Raw genomic sequence first — 20,563 nt, 5'->3', positions numbered from 1 at the left:
GAGTAAAGAGTTCTTCACTTCTGTTCCTGTACGGTCACCTCTTTGAGATAAATATTCCTCCTTAGTCCAGCTGGAAGCCAGTAATATGCATAGAATTGTAACCCAGTATCTACATCTGTTTTAGTTTCAGAAAACTAACATATCCACTCCGATTCATCCTCCAGCTCGCCCGCTGCCCCATTCTCAGGATAGCTAAGTTGTGGACGGGGATTCTGACAATTTGCATTAATCCCTTTGCCCTGCAATACTTCCCTGGAGAGTTAGATCATAGAGCCTCAAACGAGAGCCACTGCTTTTGTGCTAGATGCTTTGCAGGAAGCTGGGTAACATATGATTTTCTTTACAAGCTGGGAGGCTGTGGACCCCACGTGCTGGCACTGGGCAGCTGACTGCAGATACAGCCAAATACCCCGTTCCCGATTTTCTGCTGAGTAGCAGCAGTGCCCCTGTGAGCAGAGACAATAAGAAATCTTTAATTATAGAAATGGCAACCTGTTAATGACTTCCATTCCTGCTTTCTCTCCTCTCAGAACATCCCCACCTTGGGAAGCGTAGCAATAACCATGGCGCTCCACAACTGTGATGAGGTGGCGGTAGCTGGGTTTGGCTATGACATGAGTTCACCCAATGCACCGCTGCACTACTATGAGAACATCAAGATGTCTGCCATCAAAGAGGTAGGGAGCTCCTGCTGAGCGTATCTTCCTCCCAAGACCGCCGACCACCCCGACTCCAGAGCCTGACTGGGATGGTGATGTCAACTTACAGCTTTCCTGTCTGGGTCAAACACGGCTCCACCCAGGCATTTGCCTGTAAAATTCTGTACATTCTGCCAAGGAGAATGTGTGTTAAAAATGGTTGTTTCTGATGGGAAAAGTTCTCTGGAATGTGTATATAATGTGGTTCCATCTTTGAGCAGCAGTGAAAAGATTCCCATAAATGTTAATTTGAGTAAGGTGAACGGGAGCAATTCTGGGGTTGAAAAGATGTGGCCTCGTCCTGCTTTTTGATCTGCTGTATTGCTCTCTAATCCATAGGCTTCTTTTGCTCGATGATCCCCTTCTCAGCCCCTGTGAAACTTGGGAGAGGTGAGATTAGCCCCCATGCGTGTTGGCTCTCAGCTAACCATTCAGCAGCTATTAGATATTGTATACTCATCACAGCCCCGTGTGCATTGCTCTTTAAAACTAGATCTACGCTAGAAACATTTTCTGGTACTATCTCAGTGAGATGAACAGTATTTTTAGAGGAACAAAAGGTCTCGTGTTGGTATAATGCAGCAATATAAAGATGCTCTTTCTGTCTGTCCATTTCCTGTACCAAACCAGAGCAAACTCGGACGCTGGTCAAAGCTTCCGTAATGAGAAGTTTTGATCCTTTTTTGATAGAGTTCAGTCTTTCTAAGATTGCTTCCACCTCTTCACTGGCTCCTAGACAGGGAAACTTTCTCTATCCTATTCCACATTATGACAAGTTATACTGTTCACAGATAGTAGCTGTCTCCTGACACTTGGCATTTGTTCACCTTGAGAACTTTGTTATTGATCCAGGCCAGGAGGGAAGCTGGGAAGTTGTGTTTTTCCAAATCACAAGATTGTACATGTCTTAAGACTTTCACAGGCTGCAGGCTGCATGACCCTAGGCAGACTGAGAGGAATTAGAAATCAGTGATTAGTCAGCTAGGGAAATGAGAAGAGCATGTCCAATTATCAGAGTAATGAGGCTTTAGAAAAACCACTCAGCAGAGGCCAAGAGAACAAACTGAGTTTGGGAAAAAACTATGAGGAGGTCCCCAGGGTATCAAGGGACTAGACATTGTGGTCCTGAGGTAACTTTGTACCTGTGGAAGTAGCAATAAAGTCTCCCTTGCTCAATGGAATAAGCATGGATTAATATGTCCTGGCTGGGAAAGTGAGTGCCCATTTACAGGATTTAAGGGGTACATTGAGCCACCAATGCTTGCTCGCAGCCCAGAAGGCCAACCATGTCTTGGGCTGCATCAAGAGAAGCGTGGCCAGCAGGGCGAGAGAGGGGGTTCTCCCCCTCTGCTCTTGTGAGAGCCCCACCTGGAGTCCTGTGTCCAGCTCTGGGATCCCAAATAAAAGAAGGATATGGACCTGTTGGAATGAATCCAGAGGAGGTCATGAAGATAATGTGGAGGCTGGAGCACCTCTGCTATGACAACAGGCTGAGAGAGTTGGGATTGTTCAGCCTGGAGTAGAGAAGGTTCCAAGACCTTAGAGCAGCCTCACAGTACTGAAAGGGACTACAGGAAAGCTGGGGAGGGACTTTTTACAAGGGCATGGAGTGACAGGACGAGGGGGAATGGCTTTAAATTGGAAGGGGGAAGATTTAGATTAGACATTAGGAAGAAATTCTTCACAATGAGGGTGGTGAGGCCCTGGCCCAGGTTGCCCAGGGAAGTCGTGGCTGCCCCCTCCCTGGCGGTGTTCAGGGCCAGATTGGATGGGGTCTTGAGCAGCCTGATCCTGTGGGAGGTGTCCCTGCCCATGGCAGGGGGGGTTGGAACTGGATGATCTTTAAGGTGCCTTCCAGCCCAAACCGTTCTGTGATGCTATGATCCAGAGAGGAAAAGCAAATTGAGTCACTGTGTACAGAGGTGGTGTCTGGCTTGTGGAATCTCTGAACACAAAATAGCTGAGGAATATCATTCTTGTAGTAGTAGAGGAGGTATCATCATTGGCTCACCCATTTCTGACTCCTCCCTGGACATCTGCTTATAACCACAGCCTGAGACAGGACCCTGGGCTACCCAAACCCCGGTCTGAATCAGTACAGACAGTTCCTTTGTTGATGAAGGACCTGACTACAACAGAGTGAAAATGGATGCAGATGCTACAGACTGTTCATGAAAGTTTCAGGGAAAGCCTTTGCCTCTGTGGTGGCACCGTGTCCGCTCTGGTGAATCGGCTGCCGTTGGTGGAGAATCACCCTTGCCAAGTTGTTCCTCCTGTTTCATAAGGATGTCAGTCCCACAGTCTGCTCTTGGACACAGGGACACTCACAGCAGGTGTCCTACGCCAAGCCTGTTTTGCAGCTGTAGGTGTCTCTGACCTCAAGGGCACCTACACAGGAGCTGACAAGAATGAAATCTTACTCTTGATCACTACATGGATCAGTGAGGAAAGCTGAAAAAAGAGTTGGATGACAGTCTCTGGTTGAAGCCACTGATCACTTGGATCACTTGGATCTTTGATTCCGGAGACCAGCACTCTGAACAGGCTGGAAAAGCCAGTGGAAGGAAGGAGGGAATCACTCATGGACACCATATGTGATCTCAGGAATAAACCTTGCATGGCACAGAGCAGTAGATGAGGATGAACATGCAAAATGCAACCAGTAGTCTCCTAGAGAGACCAATTGGTGCCTGGTTTGTCAGGCCTCTGCAGTCTGGAACCTGTCAGTCATCATGTCCAGGATGTTCTGTACGGAGGTGAGGGAGTGTTGAAAGACTCTGGTGAAGCCTCACTAATTCAGATGTCAGTGGATTTGTTTCTGCCGTCAGGGCTGTTGATGAGCTTTGCAGGCCAGCAGAGCTGGTTCTAGGAGGAAGGTTCCTGTTCCCGTTGAAGACTGGTTATCTGATACATATCTGCCCATCTAATCGTCACATCCTCACCCACAGGCTCCTCTTACATTTTGCTGCCCTGGTACAAGAAAAGCCATCTGTTCCCAAGTATCAATAATTAATGCTCCTCCTGCCTCTGCCCCTCCCAGTACAACAAATTGTTTGTGATATTGTGGAATGTGAAGAGCAGAGAGAGGATTGCATTTCTTTCTTTTCCATTTAATATTAATGGTAGCTGGTAATTGTTAGCCACCTGAGGGTGAAGTTGAAAGGTGAAGGGCACGATAGGTTGGTTGTGTCTTCTGCAGTTGCCTTCAAAGAACACACAAATGGAGATTTGCCCCAGTCTAGAGTGGAAGCGTCCTGCACGCTCTGCTTGGAGAGAGACCTGCATGTGGTTTGCAAAGCAGGAGGCTGCCCTGCAATAGCACCTTGTGCCAAACACTGCCCTTGGCACTAGTAAAAGGCTGACCCAGAGCCAAGCTCCACCAAGGCTTTTGTCTGTTCCTTCTGCTTTGGTGCCCAAGGCCCAAAAGCATCCTCGGCATTACTTTGGACCTCTGGGATTGTGCCCTGGTCATCTACATTTCAGCCTCTAAAGCAGGGTGTGCCTTGAAATTGTGCAGGTATCGTCTTTGTCCTCTTTCTCACCTGTAGACCCATGCAGGCTGGTGTACTCATTCCTGTGTAGAGGAGCAGAACAGGTTTGCTTAAAGTAGCAACATCACGGCACTGAAACAATTGCCACGGGATGCAGCTGTTCCTCCATAATGAACATCTCCGGCAGGGCCCCCTGCAGTCTGACCAGACTTCGATGGGGCAGAACCTCTCTTTCTGAAGTTCAAATCTTTTCGCTGACTGCAAGGCTCCTCCAACTCAGATGACCAAAAATTTTCAGTGTTTAAGCCTGGAAAGCAGCTGCAGGGAAGCACTCCAACTCCACCCTGAAACCATCACTGTCTTTACAGAGGAAATGTAAACACTGGCAGCATCCTGGGTCTGGAGGTGCCCCACGTGTGTGTGGTTCCTGGAAGCCTCCTTCGGAGTATCTATTGAAGAGCCCCTTTCCTTGCCTGGTGTCCACGGTGGGAACAGGCTCTTGACCTTTCAGCAAGGTGTGCCTCTGATTTACACTTGAGGCCTGCTTGACATCTCTCTGGACATCCTTTAAAACCTGTGACTCATCTCCAAGGAATTTGTTCTGATTACATAAAAAAAGCCAGCAAAATGCACTCACTTGCTCACAGCTGGGCGGAGATGCCTGTCTGTGCCAAGACTGAGGTGATAAAATCTCTGTGGAAATGAATGTGATTTTTCCTGTTGCTCTATGGGACTGGTGGCTGAATTTCCAAGAGGCAAACAGGCAGTGTATAGTTTTACTTAGTTTTTGCTTTCCCTGCAGGGGTAAAAGCCCTCAAGGTCCAGGATAGTGCTGCAATAGCATCTCAGCATCTCGGGCTGGCCAGGGTTGGGCAGGCATTTTCTACCCCAGAGGAAAAGGGGCAGGAGGAGGCAGATGCTCTAGACCTTTGGTGTTACTAGTCTGGAGAAATATATGGTCTTTGGACGCTGGTCAATGGTATGGCTGCAAAACACGTATGGATTCTCTTGTTCTTGTGAATGCTCATGGGTGTAAATTGCTCTGGTTTAGCCCTGAATGCCTTCCTTGCCCTCTGTCGCAGCTCAGTGTGCTCCAGCTGGCGTATGTCCAGATGGACTTGGTGGAGAAGACCCTTTTCTGTTGATAAGCATGCTCCAGAGAGCTGGAATCACATTGGTGCAGCGTTTTCAGCTTTGGCCTTTGAGCTGCAAGATCAGCGCTTGCAGTGCAAAAGCGCCCCTCACTCCCAGTTCCACTGCCCAGCACCTTGTCTCTCTTCTCCCCATCGTGGCCAGGGAGGCAGAGTTCATCAGGGGTTTTCTGGGTGATAGGAAGACACTGCGTTGCTCTCTGAGCTATTACTGGGCAACCGCTACCCAGTAGACCCCATGCTGTTGTGTACATTCTCACAGATGATTTTTCAGCTCTGATCCTGACTCTTTGCTTTAACTTACAAAATGCACACTGTCCAAGTGTGTCATCTCCCTTCAGTTATTTTTTCGCTACTCCCAATAACTTTGCAACAGCTTTGACCCCTGCCTGCTTCCATGAATGCTGTGCAGAAAATGACTGAGTGCTTGCCAGGGTGTCTGCTCACTTGTTTCTGGTTTTGTGGCAATGAGTCAATTGGAGCTTAATTTTAGTATAGTTTATTGTATTTTTATTTCTTGCTCAGGTTCTGTAATGCTTCCTGCCTGAGCACTCCATAGTAGTGTCTTTTTATCACAGGTCACTGTCTTCTATTAATGTAGAAGTGTCAGATTGACTGGAAACATAGCAAAGGAAACATGGAATTGTTTTCATGAGGTGAGGAAAAAGGGAAGAATTTTGAAATAGAGTGAAGGCTTTTCTGGATAAATAAAATGAATTAACTTTCCTATAAGGATTACAAAGGACCTTCACTGCTAATGGGAAAACAGGCTAGTGTTTCAGGCAGGAATTATTTCAGGGTGGGAAAGTGACAGGGTTTAGAATAGTAAAAACATCACCATAAGGAGTTGATGAAACTGAGAGAGCAGGAGGCTGTCCTGAATCATGGGAACAAAGCTCCAGACTGGCTCCCAGCATCCCTCTTCTATGAGCTCTGCTCTTAGCCTGGCAGCGTGCAGCCAGCCTTGCCCAGCCTTGTGATCCAGAGGTGAGCTTCAGTCTCCCGGTTATTTCTTGCAGGAGCAAGAGTGCGAGCAAGGAGTTGCCTCAGATGCCGCATCGAGAGCACCCTGAGCTGTCTTCTCAACAGCTGGCTGCAGGCTACCTCACGCCCTTGCCGCTGGTAAAAACAGAGAATGCGTGGTTAAAAGCCATCCTTAACCATCCCGAGCCCATCTGCAGCAATTCATGTCGCGGTGGAGCTGCTGCCTGGTCCTTTTCACTGTAGAAGCAGATCAAGCGTGAACACTGATGCTGTTGGAGGTGTCAGCTCCTTTGATACAGCTGTGCTGGACACCTCAGTGACTCCCTGCCTGACCCGAGGGGGAGGTGGCGGCGCTGCCTTTGATGGCTTCTTTCTGATCGTTGGCTCTGCTTCCCCGGGCAGGGCTTTGTGGGGTGCTGGAGGATACCATCTTGTAAGGCTTCTTATTCAGTCTGTGTAAGGGCTGTCACAAGGGCCAGGGGAGGTGGCCCTCAGCACACAGTGACACACAGCTTTGTCTCTGTCTCTCCTGCCAGCAGCTACCTCTCAGAATAATCCACAAACATCAAGTTTGGAGTCTAGGCCTATAAAGCAACAAACAATAGTGCTTTATCATCATCTGGGCTCTCTCTATGAAGCCGTCCTTTGCATTTTAAATTAACGCAAGTTGCTTGGGAGGGGGTGGCTGGTCTGCTTCAGGCCTCCGAGTACCTTAAAGTTTGCGGTAGCCAACAAGAAGAACAAAACTCCTTTGAAAGCTGGGCAGATGTCTAGCCTGGTGATTTATAGACTGAAAACACAGCTATTCGTGCCTGTCTGATGAATTGCGGTTGGAGTACAAGGAACGGTGCAGACTGAAGTGGAGGTCAGTGTTGGAGGGGGAGGTTAGAGGCTGGGGCAGGGGGACCTCTGAAAGGGCAGTGCTTTTTCTTGGGGCTGGCAGTGATGACTGATGAGGTTTATACATTTTTGTCTTTGTTTAAAAGCCACCTGTTTGACAGCGTTTTGGCTGAACGAAGGCCTCACATGCTGTTCCTGTGTGTAAGGACTGTGTGTCTATGGAATAGAAATCTGGAAAAGATTGATGGTTGAGCAGTTACGACCGGAGCACAGGTATTGCCTAGGGCGGTAGAACAGAAGTACAGGAACAGTCGTGGGGTACCACTGGGCACTAATCACGGTGAGGAAGTTAAGGCTGTAGGATGGACAAAAACAGAACTAAGGCTTGGGCAAGATCTCTGTAAGAAAAGACAGTAAAAGATCTACAGGGGTGTGCCAGAGCCCAGCTGCCAACCCAGCACTGAACACGGAGGTGGTGGGTACCACTGGAAATCATACTGGTACAGTAGGAGCCAGTATTACTGACAAGGGGAGAGCCCAGGTATTCCCAGATGCAGCACCTGCTCTTCTCACCAACCATGGAGGCACAAGAAGAGCTGTTTTCAACAGGCGTGAAGACCTTGCAAAGGGTCAATTTAGGAGATAGCCTTTGATCAGGTGCCTTCATGGTTAAATTAAATGGAAAGCCAACAGAAGGGATGTTACAACTGGGATTTTGCTTCCAAAATGAGGGAGCTTGATAAGCAGGCCTGTATCTAGACTGTGGGGTGGCACTCAGCAGTGCTGGCGGGGTGCTCGGTGGGACTGGGATGTGAGTGCAAACTCTGACCCCTGTGAATTTAGGTGTGACCTAGGAGAATGGGCTACCAAAAGCAGATGTACTGAAGAGCTTGTGGACTCATTGCAGACTTGAGATTTTTTTGTGTCAAAAGTGCAAAAATTATCTGCATTTCATGTTTGCAGCAATGGGGGAACTGGCAGGAAAAGGCTGTAGATATAACTTCATAAATGATTGTTTCACAGTGGGGTTAGGAAGAACAGAAGAGTGAGAGACAGCATCAGGCAGCGAGGGGGCTTCACCCTGATGGTTGGAAAGAACAGAGATAAAGTGGAAACTGGCAAAAGTCAAGCTGAATTAGATCTTGCAAAGGAAGTACCCTTCAGTACTTAAAGGGGCCTACAGGAAAGCTGGGAAGGGTCTCTGTCCGGCAGTGCAGGGATAGTACATGGGGTGATGGTTTTAAGCTGAAAGAACGGATATTTAGATTAGGTATTAGGGAGAAATTTTTTACTGTGAGGGTGGTGAGGCACTGGCCCAGGTTGCCCAGAGAAGTCATGGCTGCCCCATCCCTGGAGGTGTTCAGGGCCAGGTTGGATGAGGCTTTGAGCAACCTGATCCAGTTGAAGGGGAGAGGAGTTGGAACTGGATGGTCTTTAAGGTCCCTTCCAACCCAAACCTATGACTTATGAAAATAAGCAAATACTGGACAGTCCTACTGCCAAACAAATAATATAGAAACAAGGAAAGAATTACTGTGGCATCCAGGGAGGTGAAGGAAGCAGAAAGAATTGGGATTAAGGAGCCGAAGTGATTTAATGTATGACCTCCGTAAGGGTGATGTGAACGTGAAAGAAAGGGTGGCTTACGGTGAGTTCATAGAAACAGAAAATGACTGGGTCAGTGGTGAAAGGCAAAAGCCGTTGAAGCTAATGCCCGAGGTGTGAGAGCCTGGGAGATCTCTGTTCCAACCACTGCACTGTTGAGCCATTTAAGCTGCAAGTCCAGCAGAAAAGGTTCTCAATAAATCTATCGGGTTATACATGGTTCCACAGGATTAGATTGTAGAAGGCATAATACCTCTTTTCCTTTCTTTTTTGGGGGGTTGGGAGTGAGGCAAGGATAAGAATCCTGTCAAATGCAGAGCTCTTAATCTGACCTCAGGTACTATTCAGAACTCTAGAGCAGAGTCTAAATGAAAGAATAATTAAATCCTGAAAGCAAACACAACATGGATTTACCAAAGGCAGGTTGCAAATACTAATTTAATATCTTTATTTGATTAAAAAAAATAAAAGCATTCTGGGGACAGAGGAAGCGTAGTAGCTTGATCTCTCTGAAGTTCAGTTAAGCGTGCGATACTGTGCCGTGTGAGATATTATTAGTTAAGCTTCAGAAGTTCCAGTTTGGTGCAACACCTGTGTGTGAATAGTGTCTCTGAAGGAAGACACAAAAAGCAGCACTGAATGGACGGCTGGGAGTTTCCCTGCAGGAGGTCATTTAGTGTTTGCTTTAATGATTTTGGGCACAGAAGGCAATGGTGTGCAAGTGGAATTTGTAATGAGACAAAAACAGGTGTGGTCAATGCAAGGGAGGATCAAAATACCATCCAGGGAGACCGTGAGCACCTTGAGAACGGGAGTAAACTGGGTGGCATGAAACCTAGGAGTCTGAATGGAAGGTTACACTGACTGGGGTAATACCAGGAATTTTGATTCTTTGGAATAGCATCACTTGGCAGTGGAAGAGGAGCTTAAAAGTGCTTAAATAGGTACCAATAAATTGCAGGGTAATTCAGGATGCTAGGGTGTTACTGTGAAAAAAAGGCAAATACAGCTCTGGGAAGAGTAGAGGAAAGGAACTCTTGGAGAGAGAGAGAATTGCCTCTGTGTGAGGCAATAGTGAGCCCTTTTTCTGGTTCACTAGAAGTAAATTTGGGCTAAATGGGTACACGGGGATTAACTACACATCTGGGAAATTTCCCGGTTTTCATAGGGGAAATGAACAGCCTGTTCTGGCAGAAGGAAAATAAAACATGGCTTGTTTAGCTTGGTAAAATGAAAGCTGAGAAGAGATACAATTGCTCTCTCTGTGTAGCTGGTGTAAGAATAACTGGGCATCAAGGAGCTGTGAGTAAATCTCCGGAACATGAAGAGAGGAGAGTGCCCAGCCCTCCCTTTTGTTTCCCTACCTGTGACTCCAGAGGGAGGGAGGGAGTGCAGGCAGGATGGAGCAGTCCCATGGATGATGGACTGGGAGAGGAGTTCCACAGACTGGGAGAGAAGGGGTCAAAGGTTCCTGAAGGACCATGCAGGGCACTCGTTTCATGGGAGGCACAGGGGGAGGTGAAACTGCAGCTCAGGGGTGGCCATAAAACACCCGGTGTGCATGGTCACCATGCTGGAAGCAGACCAAGGGTGTGGGCGAGGCAGAATCATGAAAAATAAGCAGCTCTAGAGACAAAGCTGTGAAGGTTAAAGGTAGAGATAAATGGGAACTGGTACAGACTGGAAACCAACTGTTACCAGTGAAGTGGCACTTCTCGCTGTGGCTGTGTTTTCAGTGAAGGTTTATGGGGAGAAGTACTGCTGCCTTGTAGAAATACAGTGGATGTAACAGAACTGAGGAGCCTCCTGCTTTACAACTTGCTGTTTTTATTGAATGCCTTCCTTATTTACTTCACGCTCTCTGATTTAATCTTCCTGTATTTTAAGGCATTGCAATATAGTTGATAAGACTAATGAGCTCTGAAGCTGAGGCATTTCCCAGTTGCAATTGATTGCAGATGGGGAGCTTACCTTCCTCCTGGGTTGGTCTCTGAAACACTTTCTTAAAATATTCTACCTGGCTTCTCTTGAAGGGACAGAGGGTATTTTCTGCTTCCTCATGGAATCGTCAAGAAAAAAAGAATGGGTGATTTGGGGCTGCTGCATTTGCATAACCCTGAAAGGTGGCTTTAACTGATGATAAATTTTGACCTAACAACTGTGACCAAACGATCACTCATCAGACCCACTGCCACCTCTGCGGGATGGACAGCCAGTGCATCTGCTTGCAGAGTGACTCTCCTCCTGCTGTTTCTCTCTCCCCTGAAAAGAGCAAATATCTACTAATCATAGAGACCCAAAGCAAAGGAAATCCCAGCCTGATCCCCGAACAACAAGAATGGCTCTGGAGCCTCCTGGGGTGTTTGTGGTGGAGCTCCCAGAAGTTTATTACTCCGGCCATGGGCTCTGGCAAGCAGCCTGTTTGTTTGTACAAGTGGAAACAAACAGTTGGACTCGATGATTTTAAGGGTCTTTCCTAACCTAAATGATTTTAAGCTGCACTGGCCCCAACTTGATGCAAGTGGCGAAGTGGGGAGAGGGCAGAGCCAGTCTGCCAGGCTGCAGGAGTGGTCATGGTGGTAGTGACATGTGGGGAAATGAAGGTGGAGGTGGCAGTGAGTGCTCCGAGCTGCTCTGTTGCTGTCTGGAAGTGCAGATTCATGAGAGAAAAGCTGGAGTTTTATGCTTGTGATGCTGAGGTGTAGCTTCAGGACTCGGAGTAGGAGCTTTGTGAATGTGAATAATCCAACACCCAGGAGTAGGAAATGAGGTTCAAAGTGCATGGGAAGAGAGATTCAAAGCAGTCAGAAAGAGCCGCTTCATGTATTCCTTCTCCAGTTGTGGGTCTTGCTCACAACACTCTGCTTAAAATGTCCAAGTGAGCACTCTGGCAGCACAGCCCTGTCCGTGGGGATGCGGTGGCCAGAGCATTGCCTCTTTCATACCATCCTGCTGCAGCTCAGGATCTTGTGCCAGCTGAAGGATTCCCGTGACAACTTGCCCATGAACTTGGTTACACAGAGCACCTCAGCTTACCCAGTGAGGGGTGGCAGAAGAGAACTTGCCCTTTCAATAGCCATAACATGGTCCTGGTCCCAAAGCAAACCTAAACCTGCCAAGACCTGGCTTTTCATGAGACCCTCATTGGGCTCGCAGAGCCCTCCCACCTGCCAGCAGTGTGTATTACCCAGGCTATCCTACCTAGGGTGCTATTTAGGGTGTATATACCCTAAAACTCAGCAGGTTTTATTATATTTTATTGCCTTTCCCGTGTTTTTTCCCCGTCCGATTAATGGGAGCGAGGTGCCTGCCCCACTCTGGCAGTTTTGAGAAATCTGCTCCGGCTCTTCTCCCCCTGCGGCTGCTGAGGCTGGAATGCAGCTTCCTTTGCCTGATTAGCTCTGTCTGTCAGTGGGGTGAGTCCCTCTCCTGTAATCAGTAACCGGAGCTGGTGTTGAAGACATGCCTCATCCCTCCTGCCTGCGTTACTGTGGGGTGTGGGGGGAGCACCCTGGGAGTGCTCTTCGGTGGGGACAAAAGCCCATCCTCACCAGGGAATCTTGGTCTTACATTCAGCCACAGAACATATGAGAGTACTGCTGTGGACACCGGTAAGATCCATGGGTCAAGTGGGAGGCTGAATTGCCTTACACGTGGCTTCTTCCTTGGAAAGAGGAGTTCGTGGCAATGCCCAAGGTATAAAGCAGCCTTGATGCTGAACAGCCAGAGGTTTATAGGTCTTGCCAGCAGCCCTGCAGTCAGTGCTGAAGCCAGACCTAGCTGTAATGTGAGACTGCAATTGTATCGCCCAAAGTTTTATTCTTCACCTCTTGTACTGGACTGGTCCACTTGTACCTTTCACAGAGCAGATTTCCTCTTGCCATCAGATGAGGCACTTGCATGTGGCCTGAGGTGACATTTTAGCTGGTTTGAGTAGCAAGGGATGGGAACAGTTGAAACCAGTTGGCTTCTGTTAGGTTTGATGAGGCTGAAAGACAGGAAGATCAGCTTGTGCTATGATGTATCGGGCACATCAGGCTCCCTGGTGCTCCAAATAGGCTTTGAACAACAAGCCCAGCCTGATGTAAGTGAATGCATCAAAACCCAGCGTTCCCAGCGTGGCCGCTGTGGCAGCAGACACTGCTCACTGCCTGCAGGCAGGAGCACACGCACACACTTGGCTGCTCCTGCCGGTGCTGTGTGTCCCTGGCAAGGGGCTGTGCTGTTAGAAGAGCCGTTGCTGCAAGGTGGGAGCCAAGCCTGAGCCTCCCACCTCACATGCCACATATTATGGGACTGTTGCCAGCACACTGGGTGACCCTGGCTGTCCTGCTCCGAGAGACAGGCACACACAGCCCTGCTCTCCCAGCTCCCTCTGCTCTGCATCACCATTGCTCCAACTGCTGCTTTCTGAAATTCATGCATTTTTTTTTTCCTTTTATAAGCCAGATTTCTTCCCAGTGCCAGTTGTCAGTTTCAGCTTTTGTGCTAACAGAAGCCAAGCACCGAGTTGTTTCTGGGCAGCATCTTTTCAGTTTAGAGATGGAGTTGTCTGTGTTTTCCCAGTCCCAAAGAGGTGGTCATGCACCCTTTGCAGCATCCAAGTAACAATGTCACTGGAAGCAGAGAAAGTCAAAGACTTCTTTTGAACATGGGTTACAAGACCTGCCTGAACTTCCCTCAGCAGCTTTAACTGTCATCATTCCTGTGAACTGAGGGGATGGAAGTGGCTTATAAATGCACAGTAGCAGCAAGACAGGTATTTCCAAAATGTGCTGGGCAATCCCAAGCACAAATACAGGCTGGACAGAAAATGAGAGCAGCCCTGAGGAAAAGGACTTGGAGTTGCTAGTGGGTGAGAAGCTCAACATGTTCTCGTAATGTGTACTCACAACCCAGAAAGCCAACTGCATCCTGGGCTGCATCCAAATGCCTGCATTTAGTTCTGGAGTCCTCAGCACAGGAAGGACATGGATCTTTTAGAGTGAGTCCAGAGGAGGCCATGGAAATGATCCGAGGGCTGGAGCACCTCCCATACGAGGACAGGCTGAGAGAGTTGGGGTTGTTCATCCTGAAGAAAAGAAGGCTCCAAGGAGACCTTAGAGCAGCTTCCAGTACTAAAGGGGGCTCCAGGAAAGCTGAGGAGGGGCTCTTTATCAGGCAATGCAAGGATAGGGTAAGGAGAACAGTTTTAAGCTGAAACAGATTAGGTACTAGAAAGAAATTCTTTACCGTAAGGATGGTGAGGCACTGGCCCGGGTTGCCCAGAGAAGCTGTCTGCCCCATCCTTAGAGGTGTTCAAGGTCAGATTGGATGGGGCTTTGAGGAGCCTGATCCAGTGGGAGGTGTCCCTACCCATGTCAGGGGGGTTGGAACTGGATGGTCTTTAAGGTCCCTTCCAACCCAAATCAGTCTGTGATTCAATGATCTAAAGAAGGACCTTCAGTCCATTGGTCCTCTTGGCAGCAGGCTCCATGACATCGCTAGGGCTGTTGGTGCCACACAGCCAGCAGTTGTGGCTGAGAGCTGCTTGTCCTGGGCAGCTACGTGCATGTTCTGTGTGATGGAGTCAACCAGTGCTTTGCAGGCAGGTGCCCACGATTTTGCAGTGGGTAAACTGTGTTTAGGTACCCACGACAAAGTGCCCACAAAGGGCTCATAGGGGTCATGCTTTGTTGGTTGAGGTCATTTCTTGAAGGCTCCTGTAGAGTGATTTTGTCGTGGTCCAGATTGTATTTAGAGCCAGGATTACCTGCTGCCCAGAGCACTGTTCTGGAGATGTGGAGTCATCTACTGGCATTCTGTCCTGTTGGGAGATTTTGGGGAAAGTTGCTGTTCCCTGCTCTGCCTTGGTCTCTCCAGGGGACTAATCACTTACTGCTTTCATTAAATGCTTTAACAGTACCAGCACAGGAGGATGATGGCAGATGCTCTGGTCGCGGCTAAAGCCTGCTGCAGGGAGCACATCTGGGTGGGCTGACACCAGCTATGGCAATCATTGCTCTGGACTGCCCAGCTAGGAGATGGAACCGTTTCAACCTTCCCATCGTATTAGGGTAACCTTTAGTGTGAGATTTTCTCTTGACAGGGCTAGCAGAGGCAAGAGTCAGCCTTGATGGGGCTGGTCTTGGGGCTTTTCAGCTGTACACACCCCTGTGCATTCCATCCTGCCACCGTGTTCTTTGCCAGCTCTGTTCCCTGGGACACACCACCATTAATGATGGAATCTTGTGTGCCCTGGCTTGGGAGGGCACCGTAACCAGCTACATCTGGAGAACAAGTCTTATGAGGAACGGCTGAGGGAACTGGAATTGTTCAGCCTGGCAAAAAGGAGGCTGAGGGGAGACCTTATCACTGTGTGCAACTCCCTGAAAGGAGGTTGTAGATAGGTGGGCGCTGGTCTCTTCTCCCAAGTGACAGGCAATAGGACGAGAGGAAATGGCCTTAAGTGGTGCCAGGGGAGGTTCATATTGGACATTAGGAAAAATTTCTTCACTGAAAGAGTTATCGGGCAGTGGAACAGCTGCCCAGGGAGGTGGTGGAGTCCCCATCCCTGGAGGGGTTTAAAAGACAGGTAAATGAGGTGCTCAGGTTTAGTAGTAGGCAGGTACGGTTGGACTCAATGATCTCAAAGGTCTTTTCCAACCTAGCGATTCTATGATTCTATGACCTGCCCAAGGAACCTGGGTTGCTCAGATCTCACCATGCCAAAACAACTTCACATAGCCCGTGGAGTGACCTCCTACCTTAAGTACACAGGTCTGACCCTATTGGCTGTATCGGCTTTAAGTAAGAGAAGGCCTTTGGACTGCAAGGGCTCTTCTGGTCTGCAGCAGAGTCTCCTTGGCGGGAGCCACTGCCCTGCTCCCACTGGGGTCTCCCACGACGTGGGGAATGGGAGCATGCTTGGCCACGATAGCTGCTGACCTCCTGTCTTTCCCATTTCCTTCCAGTCCTGGACGCACAATATCCAGCGGGAGAAGGAGTTCCTGCGGAAGCTGGTGAAAGCCCGAGTCATCACTGACCTAACCAGTGGGATTTGAGTGGCTGCAGCCACTGCCTCCAAGGGAGGAGATGAAGACGCACGCTGCAGCTCCGGGAGCAAGCACTGGCAGCCCCCCGCAAGAATCCCACCTCACTGAAGACACACAGAGATGCTCTGGGAAGACCCTCTCGCGTTGCCAGTCTGCACGAGGGTTGCGTCTGCTGCCTCCAGGCCTAGAGCTGGCAGGAGGTGGGCAAGGAGCTGAGTGGGCCATTCTTGAACTCTGCATCGCAGACAGATCTTCTGCGTCCTGAATTAAACAGGAAAGACTCAGAGAAGAAAGGTTTGTGAGTAAAACAATTTGTGCCAAATGGGAGGTGATGCTGCCCCGAGGCAGCAATGCCTGAATGTACAAAGTATTCTTTTTAAAAAGAAACTCTGCTGGAATCATACTAGAAATACCAAGGTGCGAGGCAAAGTCTGCCTGTGCACAGCCCTGCAAAAAAACCCGGCCCCTCCATTCTCCATCTGCGTTGTCACCGGCCTCAGACCTTTCCCCAGGAAGACAAATCCGTCCAAAACTTTGGTGTCGTTGGTGCTGCTATAATTCAAAAGGAGAATAATGGCTTTCTTTCCATCTCTACTTGGAGCTTCTGGTTGGAGATGAGCATGGGTTTGTTTTTCTGCACTTTTCCTTGCTTCCCACACAGAGGCAGCAGCCACATTTTGGCTGTGTTTTCCATAGCTGTTTGCCCTTCTCTGCCCTGACCCCAAGGTGGAGGGCGGAGCTGATGGCTTTTCTGCCTGCAGCAGACCCTGCTCACCTTCCTGCCTGTCACAGCAGAGCCTGCCACATGGTGCTCAAGGCATTTGGGCCTCTTGGTTTGTGCCTGCTGTGCAGGGTCCTTGTGGAGTCCGTACAGATCGGTGTCACCATTTCTGGACAGCATCTCAATTTATTTCTGTGGGAGAGGAATAACTTGTTCTTTGGTAGGAGGTCAGATCTTGTATGGAGATCTGCAGTTTTACAGTTTGAGAGCAGGCTGCTGAAGATGTTTGTTTTACGTTCCAGACTCAATCATGTTCCCTATTTAAGCGATGCGTCACCTCAGTGATGATGGACACTACTGGCACGGGTGGGGGCCTGCTGGGAATCCTCACCCTCTGTTCAGCCCCTGCTCACTTCATTTCCAAGCTCCTCCCGTGCTGCTCCAGCACTGCTGCTCCTCCTGCTCTCAGGAGCACTTCCCTTTCTTTGCCGTCTTGATCTCAAGATGCAGTATTTGCACATTTAATTTGTATATGTATTTCAGAGGAGCCGGAATAAACTGAGCAGCGTGGCTGAGTGTGAGGACAGCAGAGGGGTCCCATCCACCTGGAGAGCGTGGGCAGAAGGGGGAATACAAGAGGAATGGTCACAGGTGGAAATCAGCTCCCACACTCTCTTAGCCTGGAGTAAGATAATCTACACCCACAGGCACCATCCGGAGCCAAGTCCCTGTGTGTCGAGGCAGCAATGCGCAGCCTACTGGTGCTGAGGGAGGATCCCAGAGGGTACTGGCTGGGCTCATGGTCCTGGCACTGCATCCAGCACAGCCCAAGGACTGCAGTGTGCCCTGCTCTGAGCTGAAGGGAGATCATGGCCATAACACAGTCAAGGGATGCTCAGAGCAGGGCTTGCATGGTTCCCCTGGGCCACCTCTGCTGACTTGCAGCGGGTTGTGGCTCCGGGGCTGAGCCCCCAGAGGGGGTGTGCAGGAGGGGTAGGCAATGACCCAAGCGTGGGGCAGAGGAGCAAACTGTACGGAATGGTTTGAGACCAGAGCTGCAGGCAGAGGCAGCTCTCGGGATGTGGTGCTGGGTGCTGCCCACAGACCGGCATGGACGGGCCTTTCGGGGGCCTCTCCTGCATGGTGCGCCTGTAGCCAAGGAGCTTGCTCAGAGGCAAATCCTATCCGGCTTCTGGTCATGGGTGGTGCTTGCCTTGTAGTCTGGGAGCAGCTCAAAGAACCTGCCTCTTCCAGGCAGCAGAAGACAAGTAGTGGGAGGCTCTCCCTCCTCTTGCCCCTTCCTATGTCTCTTCCCCCATCTCTGTGGCCTCCCAGCCAGGCAGTTCCTGCTCCCCACAGTACATGCCTCCCCTCAGGATGTTCTCTGAAGTTTCCATCATGGAGAGCTGATGTTTCCAGTAGGTTTTTGAGCATATGCTGTGGCGATACTCCTTTAAATATTCTTCACCAATTTGTTTTTCCTGCTCAAGTTGCCCAAGGCACTGGATTTCTGTGGCCCTTGCCAGGTGATGCTCCTTTTGTGGTTGCTGCGTCAGCCTGCACCTGGGACCATCATCTCTAGAGTCTGTACCATGGTAGCAGTGGAGGTGGCTGGGCTGGACCTGTCTGAGGTGGCTGAGGAAGGGTGAGCACCTGCCTTGGTGCTTGAACTGGGTGTTTAACGAGCTGCTGTGGGAGCCCTAGAGCAGCGGTGGGGTGATGGATCGCTCCTCTGTGCTACAGTGAGCTGAAATGCCAGAGTTGGGTGGTTGCAGCCAGGAGGAGGAGTGAGGTGAAGAGCCCTTAGTGTCTGTGCTGGGCTCCTCTGCACACCTTGGGAGGAACACCCCCATGAAGGCTTGTGATGGCATTGAAATGATTTAGTCCATTTGATTGAGCACTACAAAGCTACAGGGCACCTTTATCTTCCAGCTTGCTGGCTCCAGGTCCACAGAGGGAGCAAGGCTTCTGCTCTGCTTTCCCTGGCATCCCAACTCTCCACCACAGCCAGGGACGGGTCTTGATGGAAAGCTACCCCTGCAGTCAAGGAGGTAACTCCAAGCCTTTCTCTCAACCCAGGTCAGGGTCTCCAGGCAGAAAGACCCAGACTGAGTAGATGAGTGCGTGGCCCAGGGTGATTCTGGTGGGTCAGAACCACATACAAGTAGAAGGAAAGAGAGAATGGAGAGGACTGGAGGGGGCAAAGGCTCCCCTCTAACTCACTGTCCCATCTGACATGGGTGGTGCCGACACACCCCCGGAGCAGCACTGTGACTGGGCGATGGGGATGTGCACCCCAGCCCCCGATGCAGTGTGGAACCCTGAGTTTTGCTCCTGGATGCTGTTCCTTTGGCTGCCTCCCCGCATGCACCTGCAGCCACCTCCCGCCCTCCGAAACGCTGCGCTCCTGCCAGCTCGGAGCGGTGCATGCAGGTCAGAGCAAGGTCAGTGGGACGGATGTGAGGCTTGGCCTCTCCCTCGCAGTGACTCACCTTTTCAGCTCAGAAGGGAGAGCCCAGGGGAATTCTCCACAGCCTAAATATAGAGCAGGTTTGCCTGGCGCCTCTGATGCACTGCGGTGCAGAAAGGCCACTTGGGTGGCAGGGAACCTGCCTCGAGAGAGGCTGGGGAAGCGCAGGGAGGCTGGGGACCCAGTTACCGCAGTGGGGCTTTGCTCCTGCTGGTGCAACGAGTCCGTCTGGGGAGCTGCAGGCCAGCCAGCACGTGCTGGGGCTGCCAGGGACCTGCTGCTGCACTGACCACACCATGAGCTCCTTGTGCATTTGTGATGCACAGCCCTCCCCGGCGCTCAGCACCCCGGCGCTGGGCTCCCTCCACCAGCTCACCCCGTGCTGGCCATGCTGTGGCCTCAAGCTCACACGTGCCAAACAGAGGCATCACAGCTAGTACGAGGCAGCAGCAGGATCCTCTGCAGCCCAGCAATCCCTCAGCCCAGCATTTCTGAGCTTCCAGCATCTCCTTGTCCAGGGAGGGAGCAGTGGGGGGCCTGCTGTGGTTCTTTACTCCTCAGTGTGGGCACTGCAGAAGGTGTCAGGACAGGGCTATCTGTTTATCAACGGGCAGGCAGCTGGGTACGAGCAGCACCAGGGGTGGACAAGGGCTTGAAGGCTGCCTGGGAGGGACTCGGCTACCGTGCTGAGCTCCAGTGGCACCAGCACGGCACGTGCTGTAGGTCCGAGCATGCATCGCACAGAGTATTAGAGACGCGTTCCCTTGGTGCAGGTAACCTGGGCCACTCCTCAGCCACTCCGGGCACTGGCTCCTTGTGCAGATGCTCACTCCAAAGGCCAGTGCGCTCACCGGTACTGTACCAAGCTGAGATGCAAGAACTCAATGAGTTTTTTAAATTTGTTTTAGTTTTTGCAATATTTTTTTTTTAATTTCCCCTCTAGGCAGGGAGGGTGAGAGTCTCGCAAGGCTCCTCCAGGCCGGCTTATGTCACATCGATTCAGTCATATCACAGAAGCAATAAAGCTATCAAACAAGCTTGGCTGGCTGCTTTCTTCTGCTGCCTTTGGCTTTTTTTAGGAGAGGCAGAGGGATTCCTCCTCTCGGGCTGTCCCCTAACTGGTTTCACTGCTGGCTTCTCCAGCACAGCAACAGCTACTGGGAGCTGCTGCTGTCCCATGCCGCTGGCCTGGCGCTGGGGACAGGAGAGGGCTGGCTTCTCCTTGCAGTGACCTGAGGGGTGGCAGAGGGGCTCGTGGCGTGGGTGCACGTGATGTGAGGGGTCAGGAACCCAGAGGAAGCCGGGGGGACAGCCTGTCCTGCGCCTGCCTGCTCTCTCAGGGACACCCTGCCAGCGCAGTGGCTTCCCACTGAGGGTGACAGCAGGAACTGGGCTGGGTGCGGCCCCGGCAAAGGCAGGTGTCCAGCCAAGTGACCTTCTCGACACAGCATGCAGGAAGGAAGCAGTTTAGGAAGCTGGAAGCTGAGGCTGTAACCGGCACTGACACCTGACAGTGGGAAGAGCGTAACGCCTGTGACAAACCCTGCCAATGCTGCAGGGCTTCTGGAG

The 20,563-nt window shown here is 50.5% G+C and overlaps 1 protein-coding gene across 7 annotated transcripts in view; it reads left to right on the top strand.

Moving 5' to 3' along the window:
* The window catches only part of ST3GAL3 (ST3 beta-galactoside alpha-2,3-sialyltransferase 3), a 210,938-nt gene extending 191,160 nt beyond the window's left edge, over positions 1-19,778 (top strand). For 6 of the 7 annotated variants that reach the window (XM_054073724.1, XM_054073722.1, XM_054073726.1 and 3 more), the window contains 2 exons: positions 531-677; positions 15,723-19,778. In XM_054073724.1, the coding sequence (XP_053929699.1) occupies positions 531-677; positions 15,723-15,812 (237 nt within the window). In that variant the 3' untranslated portion in view covers positions 15,813-19,778. The remainder of the gene's footprint in view (positions 1-530; positions 678-15,722) is intronic. The other variant, XM_054073727.1, reaches the window with a different exon arrangement.
* The last annotated feature ends 785 nt before the right edge of the window (positions 19,779-20,563 follow it).

Source organism: Cuculus canorus, chromosome 8 (assembly GCF_017976375.1).
Source record: "Cuculus canorus isolate bCucCan1 chromosome 8, bCucCan1.pri, whole genome shotgun sequence".
Lineage (NCBI taxonomy): Eukaryota > Metazoa > Chordata > Aves > Cuculiformes > Cuculidae > Cuculus > Cuculus canorus.
The sequence above is the reverse complement of the archived record's forward strand: the minus strand, read 5'-3'. Positions and strand labels throughout refer to the sequence as shown.